The sequence below is a fragment of the Akebia trifoliata genome, chromosome 7 (assembly GCF_017979445.1).
Source record: "Akebia trifoliata isolate Shusen 1 chromosome 7, ASM1797944v1, whole genome shotgun sequence".
Taxonomy (NCBI): Eukaryota; Viridiplantae; Streptophyta; class Magnoliopsida; order Ranunculales; family Lardizabalaceae; genus Akebia; species Akebia trifoliata.
The window spans coordinates 28,570,572-28,588,448 of NC_141381.1; the positions used below are offsets into that span (position 1 = coordinate 28,570,572).

At 34.3% G+C, this 17,877-nt stretch overlaps 1 protein-coding gene across 1 annotated transcript; it reads right to left on the bottom strand.

Moving 5' to 3' along the window:
* Positions 1-1,695: 1,695 nt before the first annotated feature.
* Positions 1,696-15,028, bottom strand: LOC147398810 (homeobox protein knotted-1-like 6). The gene is made up of 5 exons (XM_086448126.1): positions 14,368-15,028; positions 13,477-13,596; positions 13,255-13,390; positions 3,062-3,300; positions 1,696-1,975 (listed from the first exon to the last, which is right to left on the bottom strand). Exons 1-5 carry the CDS (start codon positions 14,698-14,700, stop codon positions 1,817-1,819), a joined length of 987 nt encoding a protein of 328 aa, XP_086304252.1. The 5' UTR covers positions 14,701-15,028; the 3' UTR covers positions 1,696-1,816.
* Between the last annotated feature and the right edge of the window lie 2,849 nt (positions 15,029-17,877).

The window sequence follows — 17,877 nt, forward strand, 5'->3', positions numbered from 1 at the left end:
CCGAACCAATCCGAAAACCGAACCAATTATATATATATATATATATATATATATATATATATATATATATATATATATATATATATATATATATATATATATATATATATATATATATATATATATATATATATATATATATATATATATATATATATATATATATATATAATAAAATTTTCGATTTTTTATTTCTTTTTTCTTCTTCCTATTCGAAGAATTCTAAAAATAGAATCCTAGCCGCCATCGTTCTCAATCTCAGTCGTCTCTCTCACTCACCTCACCTCAACGCATCGCCAACTTATCGGAAAACGAAGATTGAACTCTCTCTGTCTCTCTTTGATTCAAAAAGCTTCGATAAATCTCTGAGCTATTGATCTCTCAGATGCGTTCAATTAACGGTAAACAAATTTAAATTCTTCTCGAATGGATCTTCAATATATTTCTTATTTGTTTAGGAGAATAACATAAAATGGCTTAAATGCCATTATTTTAAACATCAAGCCAAAACACCTTCATTTTTCTTTGAGAATTTTTTTCATTTTCAACTTATTGAACTCATCCTCTATCTCATCTTCTATAAAATATACTCTTTTCTACTTATTGAACCTCATCTACATCAAATTTCTTAAATGAAATATAGAAATTTTTTAATTTTTTTATTACCCCAAAGTCCACGTTTAAAAAAAATCCGACTTGTTTTTAAGGTTTGAAGATTGGAGGAGATAGAATATTTGGATTGAGGAAGAAGGTATCTATCTTCAATAAGTATGAGAACCGAGAACCGATCCGAACCAACCCGAACCAAGATTGGATTGGATTGGTTCGGTTCTATAGGGTAATTGGATTGGTTTGGTTTCAAATTTGTAGAACCGATCATGTCTGATTCGGTTCCAATTTTGTCAAAATCCGAACCATGTGCACCCCTACTTTGTATACTATCACACACACCATGTCTCTTTATCAATTATCATACCCATGAAGGCCCATATGACTTTCATCTCACACAGAATCTCAGCATGCCTGATCGGTGATTCTTAACACTAGTTCATTTTTTTTTAAATTGGATTGTGTCAATAGACACCATGATTGTACAATTGACATGTGAAGGAGACTACGAATAGATTAGAAACCTGACTCCTTCGAGTACAGGAACCAAACTTTGATAAAAAGTACTGTGAAACAAGGGATCTTCTAAAATAAATCAGACACGTTTTTTTTTTTAATCATGAAAATTTCACATAAGTAAATGCCATGGGTTTTACATTTTTAGGTCCCCAGGCTGTTGTGTTCTCTTTTCATTTAACAGCTTAGCAGTCCCATTTGTTAACAGTAGCAAATCGTGGCTAATCATTTTGGAATCTTATAACAATTAAAATTTGATTTATTTTCACATGTACTTCATCACACGCATTCAACCAAATCTACTGTCAATTTATGATAAGTTTGGGGGTCTTAACTCAAAACCAATTGGGAATGAGTGAGTGAACATGCCCCCTCACGTGTGGGCCGGATTGGGCCAAAGCACGTGGAGAGATGATCTTGGTGACTTGGACGAGAGAAAGGCCCACTCTATTACCATGATAAGTTTGGGGTCCAACTCGGGACCAATTGGCAAAAAGTGGAAAGGCCCGAGAGCTTATAAGGAGAGGGCACAAGGCAATGGGTGGCTGATGTGGGATTAAACTCAATAATTTAAACAAAAGCGCACAAGAAGAAAGAGATTAGGCATTTTAACTATGTAAGCATTGCATTTAGTATCAGCAAAGACTATGTTCAAGAATACACAATTAGAGAATTAGGGTGGGTGCCCACCTCAGTCATCTATAAAGAACGGTGCAGAAAGACTGTCCATCACAGCAAACTGCATATTCTCAGATGGCTTCCAGTGCCGCTTCCGCTGATTTATAAACCAATTATTTATTTGTTTCTGGTCTAGTCCCGTCGATTCAGCCAGTGCGACCTTATCAGCCTCCTGAATGATTTAATACAACCGAAATGAGAATCCAAAAGGTTTTGAAGGACATCAAATGTTCAAGCATTTTAATTTTTAGCTACACATAACAGTATTATACAAAGGATAGCAAAAGTGCAACTTCTTTTAGATCTCACAACCCCACTCCCTTTATTACCCCCACAAAAGGAGTAGTTGGGATTTAATTTCACTATAAATGCCAAGGAAAATGTTGACCTTTACCGTTCTTCTTCTTTATCTTTACAAAAATACCTTCCTCCTTTAAAAAAAAAAATTTTTTTAAAACCCTCCCAACTTTATCGTCTTTCCACTTCTATCTCCTTTCCAATAATAGTATAATAAACCCAACTGTATATATCATCTTTCTTTCCTCATCTACATTTTTTCAATAATACCCCTCCAACTTTATTGTCTTAATTTTCTATTTTACCCCCTAACCCCAAAAAACGACACCTGTGATGTAGGCACTACAAACTCTAAGGGATACCCAAGTTTTATGGGGCTGATTACGGCTACAAGTTTATTCTGAAAGATTTTCAGTGACAAGTGAAAACCATAATTTTGAAAAATATCTTGAACCCCATGAAAGGCAGGAATTTGGGCATTCTGCACTTGCAGATTTATAATTGATCGTGCGATGAAAAAAAAAAAAAAAAAAAGAATTAAGGATTTTCTTACCCCCCCTCCCCCTTCTGACATAAACTCCCTAATGTGGCATGGGGTGGAACAATAAATTTTTTTCCTCAAGATACTCAACTGCACATATTTATGGGGATGTGCAGTTGTGTATCCCAAGGAAAAATATATGATTCTAGCCCAAGCCACGTCAAGGAGCATATGTCAGAGGGGGCATCAGAAAATCACAGCTAAAAAAATGCATCTTGTGAGAATGAAAACCCATTGAGAAATGAAATTCATAAGTAATTAAATGCCCCCGTCAGAACCGATAATATCACATCTTCAGCAGGAAGACAGAAGCTTACATGTAAGCTAACAATAGGTAACTAGATATTAAAGGCTCTTTTAATCACGAGTTAGGTGGCATAGCCCTGTCCTATTTCAAAAACCAGAGAGAAAAAGTATTACCGTTGGGTATGGCCACTTATAGTGAACGTTCCACCAGGCAAGAAGTGTTTGCCTTGCTTCTTTTGGTAGCTTTCCCTTCTTCTTTTTCTTTGAAAATTCATGCTTCAAGCTACTTATACAACCACTATACATATGCAATAGTTTATCCTTAATATCTCGGTCTTCCCTTCTTGGCTCAGCCTCTTGAACCTCTATCTCCCCTCCACTAAAATCCTCCTCAGATGATCCAACAGCTTCATCTGGATAGACAATTTGAATGAATAAATAATACAAGAACTCGCTAGTAGCAATATGTAGATGGGTGCAAGAGTGTGCTAGTGCACGAATATTGTGAATGCAAGCATATGATAAAATCAGAGAATTACTATTGCCACACTAACTGTTACCAATGCAACACCAATTGTGTGCAATTCTTTGGTGACCGACATAGGAATTGGTGTGGCATAAGTAAAAGTTAGTGTGGCAGAAGCCAACTAGGTTAAGTTATTATATACGTTGGAAGAAGTCTTGAGTTCAAGTCTCCTTTTTGTCATAAAAAAAATGTTATTATATAATTAATTAAATAACACTATATGGTGGAAATACATTGTGCACGATGTTCTTCAAACACGACTACTAATTTCAGAGTTAAACAAGCATTTTAGAAATTAGTAAGTTCAAACCAAAATGAATTACTTTGGAAATTTTATGGCACTCAATTAGCTAATATAATTAATCTCAAAATAATAAAAATATCACCATTATATCAACAACAACTATAACGGATGTTCTCATTTGGTCGAGAGGGGTAAACCAAATATCACCAACTTTTTGAGGTGGGGTACATTTTTAAAATTCCCTAAAAATAATGTCTTTAGAATGCTCCCTTTCACATTTATATAGTACTATTCATTTCTAAGTAGTTCTTTAAACATGATAATTTACATTTTAACAATAATACCCTAAAGAAAGAAGACCTCCTCACTTTTCCAAGACTAATGATAAAGCGATGCGCTGACAAATACGCGGCTGACGTTGCAAGAGCACAAAACCATAGATCTTTTTCCTTGTGTATCCCAAAGAATAAGTTCTATGGTTAGCCCTTTGAAATGTCAGCCACATACAAACCGTGTAGGTTTTAGTGCGTACGTTTATCAAGACTCCTTCTCTAAAACTAACCTGATGTGAACAGATGTAACAAAGTTCTTTATTTTGTAAACAAGCAGATGTATACAAAATTATATTTACTTAAAACTCATCAACAATAACTTAAAATAAATAGAAGACAAACCGTATATCAATCGTTATAAAGTTGTTATAACAACTAATAATGGTCACCAAATTGTATATGATTACTTAAATCTATCATATTTATTTTGAGAAGAAAACAGTCACTGTGTAAGATGCATAACATAACATAGCCCAATGACACATACTTTACAATGGTCAAAATAAGAAAAAATGGGAAAGAAAAACCCAAGAAAGAATATATGAATGTGGGTGGGTACATATAGGGCCCGATCCATGGATACGTCCAGAAGAAAGGGCCCAAGGTCTACGGTCCACTAAAAAAGTAAAAAATAAAACTCTTATTAAAAAAACTTTGAACATCGTATTGGACCCACAGTAGACAACGTGATGGAGACAAGGCTCAAGATGTACGGAAACCTTTCAAATAAAAAAAAGGGGTGTTTCATGAGCAAACCCCACAAAAAAGGTCAGGCAGATTTTCTGGAGAAAATCCGTGCTTGAACCGAAAACAGCAGTTAAAAGTATCAAACCAATTATTATTAAAATGACAAAGTGTCCACGATTTTCTATAGGATCTGGACGCCTAAAAGCTGGTGGGGGTCCCATCAAATGTAAGTGGGACCTGCAAACTTCAGAATCATATCTACACTAAGATTTTCACATCAAGTCCCAACGGATACGCTTTGATGAGGGGGAAAAAACACTGTTCATATCTATTTAAGCTGAGAGAAAGGGTATTCATGTAATTACATCTCACCTTGAAATGCTCCTCGAGATTATTAGATGGAGTGCGAATGGGAAAATACTAGACTCAAGCACTGGACGGGAGAATATTCTTTATGGATTCCCCAATTTTTTAAACCATTTTTCTAATTCAAAACCACCTGTCAATGGTTTTAGATACTAGCCTCACCCATGGGTTTACACACTCCATCAAACTGACAGTTGGGAAGTTACGAATTTCGAAAGAAAAAGTCTCCCAACCACGGCTCTCGGCTGGCCCAATACAATAGGTCAATCGCATAATCAGGCCCATTTAAACAGGTCTGGTCCAGGCTGGGCCCAATTCATATTTTGGAACTGACTGTCTAACCAGGAACATGACTCGATAGTTGCCCCAGTACATTTATTTTACTTGCCAATTTATGACTAAAACTTTGAGGCCCAATTCAACTAAGAAAAGCCCAATAAAAGTTTTGGACTGAATTTATTGTATTAACCGATGCAATCGGGCTGCGTAGTCCAAAGGCAGAAAAAAAAAAAAACACACAATTAAAGTTGTAATCCGGTCCGTGACGGTGCGAGACACAGTAGATAAATTGAGATAGAAACAGAAGAAGAGTTAAATGATGCTGAGAAAGCTGCTGCAGAGCAGCGAAAGCTGCGGGAGTCCATGTGACCCATGACCACCCGCTTTACCCGGGATTCAAAGCAGCCCCCACATTTCTTATTACCCAATTAAGCCAATCACTGAAAGGCAATGAAAGATAAAATTTTGCAAAAATTGTCTGGAGAAATTTTTAAGCAAGACCACCAAGAAAGCAATCCAATTGATTTTGACAAAGGCATAACAATGACGTTTCAAAGAAGAGAAAAAAAAAATGGGTGGACATCATAATGGCTAGGAGATAATAAGAATTTATTTTTATTTTTTTAAATGTTCCCTCAATAGTTTAATTGGATGAATATTTCTGAAATTTGGAGTAAAGGTAATTTTAAACAATTCATAGGGTGACACATGTCATCTCAAGAGTCAGCTTGAGTCGGAGAAGACGTTGAACAGTGAGTCCGGAGAGGGCTGTGACTAAAAGACTAATCTTATCCTTGTTGGGAAGGATATGATTCATGCAACAAAACTAAGAAGCCCGGCACAATGAGAATCATGGAATCATTATCTGTAATAATTATTAAAGTATGGTTTTAATTCAAATTCAGACCAGCTTGGACACCAAATAATCTTTATGGATGAAGTGATATCAGTACCTACAATGTACTATTCGTAAAGTTCAAGGTAGCAATAGCAGAAATTTGAACGTAACGGCTGAATTTAATCATGCCAAGAACCCAAGAGTTCAATCGACCCAATGCAGGAGATGCAACATATGCTGACAAGAGACAATGAAAACAAATGCAGGTAGGATTGAGTAAGCTAGAAGAAAGAAATTAGGGAGGATATTTTTTGCAAGGCGCCAGAAGATAACATGTGGCACCTAGGGGTCCAAGTAAATTCAAGTGACCTAAGTCTGTTCTATTAAGAAAGCTTTGTGACTCAATCAGAACCCTAATAATGGGTTCAAGGCTCAGTTGTATGGGGGTGTGGGGGTGACAATAAGTCTGGACCAGGTGACAAAATGACACGATCAACCCAAATGGCGTGATAAAAAATAATTGGAAGCACTGATTGGGAAAGATCCCAAAAAAGAAGGAATGAATGAGGGAAAGAAGTTGAATGAATACGTTCTAGATCAAGATTCACTTTCTAAAAGGATAATGACCTTATTGGGAAAGGAATCATGGAAGATCCTACAGTTTTCCTCTGTAAATTCAGAAATGTAGAAAAGTATGTCATTTCACCCCTACATTGTTACTATGTCATTTTCTTCTGCTTACCGAGCTTAGGAGTCGGAGGCTTCATGTTCTAGGAACATCGAGGAGCACGAGAAGTGAAGATCTTAAGCCATCAGAGCAGATCTCAAGGTGGGGCAAGTTTTTGCATATACATAAAGCATACCCAATAGGGTAAGAGAATAAGGAAATGAATCAACAACTTGGAGAGGGGTCAAAGGTTGAGGGAACCACCAAAGATTCAACTGGGGGTGCCTATAGTTGTTGAAGAGATGGAAGGAATGAAACCATTGCTAGCTGGAGGAGTAATGAAAACGAGGAATTGCATCAACAACTTGCAAAGGAATCAAGGTGGAGAACAACACATACTCAACTGTATGTACCTATAATGGCCAGGGAGAAGGATGAACGAAACGAAACCACTGTTGGCTACATGAGTAACATCAGAGGACATGGAGACTCCAAAAAAATGATCAACAATAAGACCCCATAACCCGAGGAGATATAGGAGATGTTACAAAAGTGTTAGGAATTCATAGTGAAGGAAAATTAGGTTGGTCAACTGTCTTTGTCAGCTATTAGGTAGTTGAAGGATAATCGCCTTTCCCATATGCAATCCAACATGCCGAGCCCCCACCAAAACTCAATTCTTATGACAACGCAAGAACTACATGGAACACAGCTTGCTTTAACCGCCACTTGTTGATATTGTGATAGCACGACAATGGCTAGGTGCCCAATGATCAATCATTTTTCGTGCTTAAAAGAGTGGTTAAGTTAAAACATGATAAAAGAGTCGGATTACCATGTCTTGAACAAACATATGAAGGGGGAGAGAGAGGAAATAATGGCTAGCAGATGTAAGGTGTGTCAAGATATGGGCGAGCAAAATCCCATGGATAGTGAAAACATGAAAAAAAAAAAAAAGTGAGGCATAATGAATTATTGTAGCGCTGATTGACATTGCACAAAAAGCAGTTATTCATCATTACAATAGATATAGAGATGGCATCAAAATGACTGAAAAATTTATGGAATTTCTATGATGCTAATCCTAACAGGCTAACTCAACCATGAATTGACTTGAGCGGAGAATCTTAAGCAAGTATACCCACAATGCACTTTGCAAAGAATTCAAAACGACAACACTCAGTGAACTTCGCAGATCTCAAGGAAGATTGCAGATTTCTGCATCCAATATGAAGTCCATCCAATGACTTCTTTTCTCCAAGATTTTCCCTCATTTTCTCTTCCATCTTACAATCCCGCTATAAAACTATGTTCACAGCATTAATATATTTTTCCTTAGAAAAACAACAAAATCATCTAACAATATAAATGTCCCAATTGAAAACAAAAAAAAAAAAAAAAAACCAATCTAAATCACTAGCCTGAGGAGCACAACCTTTCAACCACAAGTAAAATTACAAGTCTCGAACTCTGAAATATTTGTAATTTTACCCAATTCATGAAACATCAACATTCACCCACTTTATGTCAACATAGGCTCACATTCATCTTCCTCTAGAAAAATCAACCACATCCCCAATGTACAACCTTTATTATGCCTACTAAAAAGTACTAGCAATTTGACATTTTCTACCGTGTACTTCGTTAAATAGAGTTCATTTCTTCTCAAGAAATGCTCATGCTTAAAGATATTTTAAGGCCACTCAAATAGAAACCCAACCATGCCTAATGTCATCCAATCCCCTAATACAAAACCGAATTAAATATATTGGAGATTAAAATTCCCTTAAAATATAAATACAGGTGTAGCAAAACTACTTATCCATTATAAGTAACACCTGATTGTCTCATCCCTCTCATAGTTATGTAGTTTAATGTTCAAGAACTCATCCATGCCCAAATGAAAACATGCTGGGCATTAGGAAGGTGACACATAATCCTAATCATTGCAATTAAATTGAACTAAATAATAATAATGATGGAAAGGCTCGTGCAATTACCTAAACATGTGTAGTACATGGCATCAATCAGAATTTTCAAATTTGGATTTTCCTAGAATTCAGCTAAAATTGATAAGATTTTCCTTCCATTTTTCGGAGTCGAGTAATCTCCAAACCAAAACCCTCTTTGGGATGGTGAATAAGCATGCAATTCTTAATAAAGTTGCTCTTCAATCAGCATCCAACACAGTTAATGGATTGAACAACAAGAAGATAGAAGTATAGATTTCAAGTGTCCCTTTTTTCCAGTAGGGAGCTGAGTAGTGAAATGTGATATTGATACAATGACTCCCCCTAGTCCCTAGTTATTGATGCCTAATTCAAACCTACATTTGTGGGAAAGTCTCTTAAAATAGTTATAATAGATGACAGTTTAAAATAGACTATATATCAGTGACAACTCAATTTAGTTCCATTATTCATCTGAGTTGCAAGTGTATTGAAAATGTCTAGATTTTAGTTTAGGCAGTCCAGAATGTTAAGAAAGGAAATCCAATGAAGCCTCGATCTTTATTACTAAAATAGACATTCACCGAATACTCTAATCTCGGTTGGCAACATTTTTATATGGGCCTTTGCTAGTACTATTTAACAACCCTGAGGTCGTAACTCTATTTATTTTAATTAATAAAAAGATATGGTCCAAATGAACTCAATGCTTCCCATCCACCAATCTGAGTGTTTTTCTTAAACTCGAAGTGCATATATTTAGAGTAACAAAGAAGCTTTTTACACACCAATAAATTTATGTAGCATGCTAGACTAAGCATAAGATCATCGAATTTGTGAAGACTTGGAAGTTGAGACATGAAATAAAGATAAGAAAATAGTTTTGAAGAAGACACTCACTTGAGCACACTAAAGATTAAGATATCTGAGTACACACAATAAAAGAACAGTTAACAAAAGGGAAATTCAAGAGGAGTAAAGGCTCAACAAGAATCATCATGACCAAGAGGCACCCAAAGGTGCCCTAAAATGAAAGTTCATTCTACACCACTAACAGTGTGAAACCATGTCAACAGCATGCCCAGTGGAAATAGCCATTGGTGACATGCCCAAAGCATTTGGTGAGAAAAAAAAAACGAGATTTTAAGAAAGACCCACATGAGAATGATGTAAAGGAGAAAAAGGAACCCAACGACAACTAAAAATAAAAGTAAAACAGCTGAAAAGGTAACATTGTACTTAAGGACAAGTAACAGTTGGCTAACCATAACTAAACTGCTTACCCATGATGCACTTGCAAAAGAAAACATATTGTTAATGTTTAATTAGACTAACTACTTTTAATTATTAATACCAAACATTAGTTAGTGGGGGGTGTTAGTTCTAAGCATATTCCACAACTTTGCAACCAAGGAAAGCAAAAAGTAACAGCCCACGCTTGAAGAGATGAGGGATCAATCCATGACTCAATACTTAATACCATGTGTTATAGAATTTTAAAAAATTACTAAAATAATAATGTTAACAGTATGCTATCTGTACTTAGTTCATTTGTTAATGGTATCAGCTGTTCTTTATATTTTCGTACAGCCTTAAAAGGAGGAGATCATGGGAGATCAACAAACCAAGAAAAAAAAATGAAAAGATGTCCTAGGAGGACAAGATGGGGGAAAGCAACATGATCCAACGACAAGAATATCATTTTAAACAACTAGTTGTATAATACCTTTTGGTACTTCTTTGTCGCATGAGATCACGTGTGTTGCCAACTTCACTCAGGAATCTATAATTATAGATGATGAGGGAGAGCTTTGAAGAGAAGACAAGGTTAGCTTGAGTTCGGGTTTTATTTTATATTACATAAGATATTACTCACAACTATTTCCAAGGAGATCTTTTCCCAGTAAAGAGAATAGATTTTTCTATTTTTGTACTAATTTTATCTTTGGAGGACGGGACCGATCCACAGTCCATAGACCTTTTTCCCAAGCACATTTTCCATCTCTCAGCCAGGCATGCACCATTGGAACTTGGAGCTATTTAAAGGAAATAAGACCACACAACATCACTGTCACTGACAATTGCAATGACATTCATATAAAATGCTAAGCCAACCCATCAACTTGGCTAAAAGGGAGCTTAAGCCCATTAGATAGTCATTTATCTTAGTTTTCTATATACTTTTTACCATTATGCACAATAAATAGAAAAAAGAATCAAAACCATTAAACATATAGGGAAAACTGACAGAAAGAAAATACCAACAAAATATACTTGTATATAGCAAGTGCTTAATAACAAAATTTCACAAGGTAAAACTAACATTTGTCTATGCCATCTTCCCACTACAAATTTTCTGTTAGACACAACGATATGTTAACCGTGGCTTTGAACTAAGTTATAAAATTCAAAAACTCGATGCACCTCGGATTTCCATCAAGTCGAGTCAACAAGATGTCTCGTAAGTTAAGCTGGGTGATTTAAACAAGTATACATAATTTTATTAAAAAAACCAAAAATATTTTATAAATGAGATTTCTTCTTTTTTTAGTTTTCTAAACAAAGAACATTAAATATAGCACATAACTTTGAGCTAAAACTTTGTCGATGAGTGTTAAAAACATAGGTTTTGATTAATACATGCCTAGACTAGTTCATACTAGTTATTTAACAGAATAAGTTCAATTATCAAAATGATGCACCGCAGAGTCATCAGTAAACACTAAACACAATCAACAATATAATCACCTTATTTGAAACATAAGAAATCATAGTTCAAGGTGCATTTTCTTTTCTTTTTTCTACAATCAGTAAGCCTGTTTTTAATGAGATCAGTAACTTGGTGATGCATGAAAAGGAACCCAGGTCTATGTTATCTTCACTGATAGACAAAACCAACTAAGCTAGCTGGCACCTTCGTTCAAGGTTCATTTTAGTTATGCAACCGACTACTCGAGCATAACTGCATTTATCCCTAACATGTTGCAAAAACAAATGCATTCCCTAACATCCCCAATTAACAGGCACATTCATATGAGAAAATGTAACATAAGATGATACATAATATAATACATGAAACAATATAATATAGATTTTATCCGTACAATTACTATTATTTTATCCAGAGCCATAAGTTCATCTTTATGTGGAGTCTACTGGTCAAATTGATAATAGAAAATATATGAGCTTGATTGATCAATACAAAGACGAGGATAATCCAAACATTTAAGAAAGGCAACAACTACAATATCTATTGTCTCGCTCAGAACAATACAATGCCAATTTTTAAAATTGAAACATGATAAACCAGATGTAAATTACACAAAAATAGTGATCCCCTCAAATGGGTGTAATATCAAGTCCTAAAATTTCTGAAATAGACAAGACAATATTATATATTCTTTGAATATCAGTTCATATTTCTCCTAAACTGATTATATAAAGAGGAACATTTGCATCTAAAAGGAAGTCAGTAGGAGACTTCAACCCAACTCATATGATAAACGTACATGGGTGTTTTAAATTAATGAGAAACTCCATTATTAATTTGAAGATCACATACTAAGATAAAATCAACAACCTTCTGTCTAATTTGCATTAAACGTCTCCTAATTAATGGACACAAGTGTTTGAAAAGGTCCAGTTTTAAGGATTGGAGGTTCATTTAGGTCAACCATAGAATAACAAGCTTCAATTCTAATGGGTTTTTCAACCACTCGCTAGGTTCAAATTGTGGAAAATATTGCCTAGCAAAAAAAAATTGTGGTAAATTATTATTGGTTATTTCAACAATATCTCTGATTTAAAATAAAATAAAAAAGGATTCTTCCACCAGCCATTTTCTCTTACAGATAAAAAAAGAAAACAAACAAAATAAACAAAACAAATGGGAAAAACAAAAAATCAGAGAAACTGAGATAACAAAGAACTGCAAAAAGTGGAAAAAAAGGTTCATCAGTACTGTTACAAAGTCCACGGCTGCAGAGACCTTGAACAAAGGCCATTTCTATTATTATGAGATGCTTACTTGCCTACTATATTTGTTTACAAAACAACATAGCAGTTGGGGTGATCAGAGACTGCAACTATCCAACCTAATAAAATAAAACATTCCCCAATATAAACAGTCCTTTTCTTAGATTTTTTTTTTTTTTTTTTTAAATCTGTTTCATCTGTAGGGTTTTGTTGTTGATATTGCCAAATCAGTTGAAATTGAAAATCTAAGCTGTGGGCTTTGTTTCAGCACCAATAAGAAAATTCCAGGCTGCGAATTCCCCTCAATCCTATGGAGTGTTTCCCTGCTAATGTGAACCTAAGATGCCTATGCTAACGTACGGAAGATAAGAACATTAATGGCGTAAGTTGAAGATCGAGATCTCCATTCAAAGAGGAAATAAATGCGTATGACAATAGAATGGTCTATTTAGCATCCAAAAAAAATCCGAATAAAATAAAAAGAGATCGTGATGATTAAGAGACCTGGAGCGTAGGTTCTAGAAGATCCCTTGCAGAGATTGGAGAGCTGAGTCTCTATCTTGCTCAAGAACGCGGTTGCTTCATCAAATGGCCTTGCGAGATCCGATTTATACTTCACTAATATATCACAGTAATTTTCCTGAAAAAAGGAAATTAAAAATAGGAGATAAAGAAGCAGTTTCCACACACACACACACACACACACAGAGTGAGAGAGAGAGAGACCATGAACTCGTCCAACTCAGGATCGACACCTTGGAAAGTTGAAGCGGCGTTTCTCTTAAAAACCTCGTTTTCTCGTCTGATTTCGTCCAACATACATGCTATCTCCGGTGGGGCTCCAACCTGAAACCAACAAGTGTGAGAGAGAGAGAGAGTCGTAAACTAAGAAACAAAGCAACCAGGCAAATTTTGAACATTTTATGAAAATTCATAGTGAAACAAACAACGGAGAGAGAATTTTTCCAACTCTTCAAGGCTGGAGACATGAAGAATTGAAGGGAAATAGAAAACGAAAATTTCGAATAAAAATTTAACGAAATTTGAGGCTTTCTTCAGAAATAGAAACTGTAAACAACGCGAGAAATTTCAAAAAATTAAAAACAAAATGAAGTTATGTTAGATGCTTTGAAGCAGCTGAAACAAGCAAAAAATCCCGATTTTTCAGTGGAAATTTCCTTCGGTTTTCCTTGATTTCAAATTCTTTTCTTATGATCAACCAAACCAGTTTCTATTGATCGCTTCAGCTGAGTTTAAAGCTTCAAATCTCAAACAAGCCCAAATAAAATAGAAAGAATAAAAACACTGACATCGAATAACGACAAATCAACACAGATCATGAGCAATAAAATCAACAATAATCTGATTCATTAGTTACAAAATCATATAAGAAGATGAAATTTTACCGTGAAATTCTTCCTTTTAAAGAAAATTCCAAATCCGAAAGTGAACAAAAAAAAAAGCGACTACCTATCTTACGTTGTACGTAAATCTTCAAACCTTAAACGATTAGTAAGCAAACGTGCACTACGTTTGATGCAATAAACACTCGAAAATTCAACAAAACTTGTTCTCAAATTTCTCCGAAAAACAAAATTATAAATTTTCATACGATACCTTCTGGCAATCGATGTAGGCTTCAATCAAACAAGGATAAAGAGGATGAGAAACGATTTTCGCTTTTATCGAACTGTTCATCAAATCTTCTGAACCTAAAACTCCTCCTCCTCCTTGAATTTCTGGATTGATCGCAGCTGCAGTTTCAGATAGAGCCGAAGTCGCAGCTGAGAACAACTGATTTGATCCAAAGATCGGAAATCTTTCGTAAAAAGTTTCTGAAGAACTGATCAAACCCTGGTAATCTTCCGGAGAAATCAGATTTTCAGGCGACATTGAAGCTTTTTCTGTGTAATCTATCATCGGATATAGACCGTACATATCTTCCATCATTTATCTTCGAGAAGAAGAAGATTTGGACGAAATTTTTTAAAACAGAAAGAAAAAAAAATAGTTGCAGAAACTCAAGTTCTCTGAATATAGATAGGTGGGGGGTTTTTCTGAGTTTATCTCAGTGATGCGTAGGCCGTATAGAGAAAGAAAGAGAGAGAGAGAGAGAGATTCTTTTATATTATTTTTTAATAAAATTTAATTTTTGTCTCTGAAAGATTTGATTCTTCTTTCTGAAAATAGAGAGAAGCTGCAATTGTTCTTGGGAGGTGTGATTTTTAGCGTACAACCAAGAAGAAGCATGAAGCCTAAAACTCCCTCTTAGGCTCTCCATTAAACAGAAAGTTGAGATTTGAAGATAAAATAAAATTATATATAATAAAATGTCTAGAGATGATTTCTTATTATGTAGGGATTAACATAAATTTAAAGAGATTCTATTGCCACACCAACAGTTACTAATAATACTCCAAGATGTCTGCTAGTTCTGCATTTGAATTAGTGTGTTATAAGCAAAAGTTGATGTAGCAATTGAATCTCTCTAAAAAATTTTCGTGAATCATTGGTTAATCCCTCAAAAGTGTTTTGAGAAAAAAAAAATTAAGATATTAAGGAATTTGTTTCGCAAAGAGATTTGATGTTGTGTATCAAACATATTATTGGATTAGGAGAAAAAACTTAAGGTTTCTAAGGATTTGTATATGTTCTTTTAGGGATTCTTTTCTTTTATTAATAAACTAGGTTTTGTCCATGCCACACCTCTTTTGAGGTTAAGAGAGGTAAAGGAGGAAAAATAATAAATTTATAAAAATATTATTAAAAAATCTTTTGATTTAAGAAAAGTAAATAAGAAAAACTAATAGTTAAAAGGATATTATTGAAAAGAGAAGGAAAGGAAGAGAGATGAGAGGAAAGACAATAATGTTTAAAAGTGAAAACATAAAAAGTAAAAATAAATAACACCCACACAAAGAAATAGATAAGATGTTTTTTCTCCATAATTGCAGCAATGGTGTGTTTTACAATTATGTTTTATTATATAAATAATCAGGGATAATCTTCTATCTCAATAGTTTATAAAATGCCACAATGTGATTTGGGGCTTGAAAAGAAAAATAATGCATGTCAAACAAATTAATAAAAAAAATACAAAAAATATATATAATAAATAAATTAAATTAAATTTTTAAAACTATATATTAAAGATGGAAAAATATATATGTATCAAAGATAAAAGAGAGGAAATGAACAGGACCATTAGGGGATGGGCTGGACTAGGCTTGGTTTAGTCTTAAAGAGCAAGGATATACCTAAGATCAGTCGCACGCCCTTATACAACCTAAGTGTTTAATATTTTCACGAAAAACAAAAGTGTTTAATCTTCATGTCACTATAAAAACAAATGCACCCTACACCCTCGACAAAATACATGATATATACTTCAACATTAACTCCATACAAGAGAATCGAGATAGGGAGGGAGATTTTAGATATCTGTTTAGAATAATCCATACTAACCAAACAAAAGGTTCCTTATAAGACTCCCACACCTACCTAATTGATAAGGAAGAAAATTTATTATTTTACAATATAATTCAATTATGATTGTTTTAAATAATGCATATAATTATAAATCTATGTACAACAATCTAATAGTGGATCGAGTTGAAATTGTTCGATCCTAACATGGTATGAATTTAAAAGGTTTCGAATTTTTTAAGCCCTACTTTTTCAAATGGACCTAATTAGATTAACGAGTTAACGATCTCAATTGATAATCCTTAAAGAGAGTACACTTAGATGATTTTAGAGAAAGAGACAGATCGGGATTTTGTATAAACGAGAGAGAAGATAAGTCTAGGACCACTTTCAATAAACGAAGAGTTAGCACAAAAAAAAAAAAAAAAAAAAAGTTAATAAAATTAATACTCTTGACCCCATTTATAAGAGATATGAAAGAATTTTAAGAATTAATTAATATAAATAATGCCCATCTTTCTATTAAATTTAAGAAAAAGTAAGGAATTATTCTTTACAATCCTATGTATCAGGATATTTAATAACAATTTTTATAATATAGATTATTTTGTTCAATATAGTAATAAATATTAGATGACTACTGTTGCAGTGAAGGGAACAGCATGGTACATACACATGGGGAAAGACGCAATTCACCTGACCCCCTAAAGTTAATAAGATATTAAATACAGGAAGATTTTCTCCACAATGTGATCAGGTTACCTACAAAGCTTCCACGTGGCATATTTTTTAGCTCTCTGCATGGGAACAAAATTATGATGAAAGAACAGTGATTTGTAGATCAAGAAAAGAAGAAAGAAATCTATTTATTTTTCATTGCAGAATCACCATTACTTTCGGCTAAAAAAATCCCCCAATATATACGCATTTCCGGTTTTAGTTCGTTTCTGCCTTTTTTATTTCCTAATTTTGATCATGTTAGGGATAAGGTTAGAGTACTCCTCGTACCATTGTAATTATAGTACAACTGATTCATGATCTTTAGGATGAACTTATTTTCATCAATCCAGACTATTCAAGTGGTGGGAAAAGATAAGAAACCTCTTGAAAGAAAACAAAACTATAGTGAAACAGATCTTGATTGGTAGGAATACAACAGAATGTTTGATGGAGGAGTGAGTTAATATAACTATATTAGTACCGATTCTACTGAATATTTTCTGTTAATTAAGTATTTGGAGGGAACCCATGGGTATGGGATGATTGGACCATACGTTCGCATTTGCCGGTGGCAGACATGATTCTAGATGTCCCATAAGTTGTACACAACTTGATCAAATAATAATAATAAGTAATTATTTAGATTTGCTACTTCCTAACCTACCAAATAAAATGGCACCGCAAGTTGCATAATCAACATCGAGCCTTTCCTAACTTTGGTATTTGAGTTTAACGATCAATTATGGATCAAAGCAAAACTTTGAGCAACCAAACCACATCTACCATGATCGACGTCTAGAGGTTTTGGCGTAGGGGACCACAAATACAAAGCGAGATGTCTCTTGAAAGGAAGAGTCCTACATGTAAAATGATTACATGTATATTGTATTGTAAGATGTCTTGTATTTTGTTGTGTTGCACAAATCTAGTTGAGGTGGTGCAGGGGGTAGGGTCTCCTTGCCCTCAAATTTTTTTAGGGGT

Bases quoted from the DNA above. Each gene is read 5' to 3' on its own strand.
- LOC147398810 (XM_086448126.1), bottom strand. From the start codon at position 14,700: ATGATGGAAGATATGTACGGTCTATATCCGATGATAGATTACACAGAA. The intron at 13,597-14,367 runs GTATCGTATGAA...TGTTGGTTTCAG, and splicing joins CCTACATCGATTGCCAGAAG to GTTGGAGCCCCACCGGAGAT. The intron at 1,976-3,061 runs GTAATACTTTTT...TAAATCATTCAG, and splicing joins ATAAGTGGCCATACCCAACG to GAGGCTGATAAGGTCGCACT.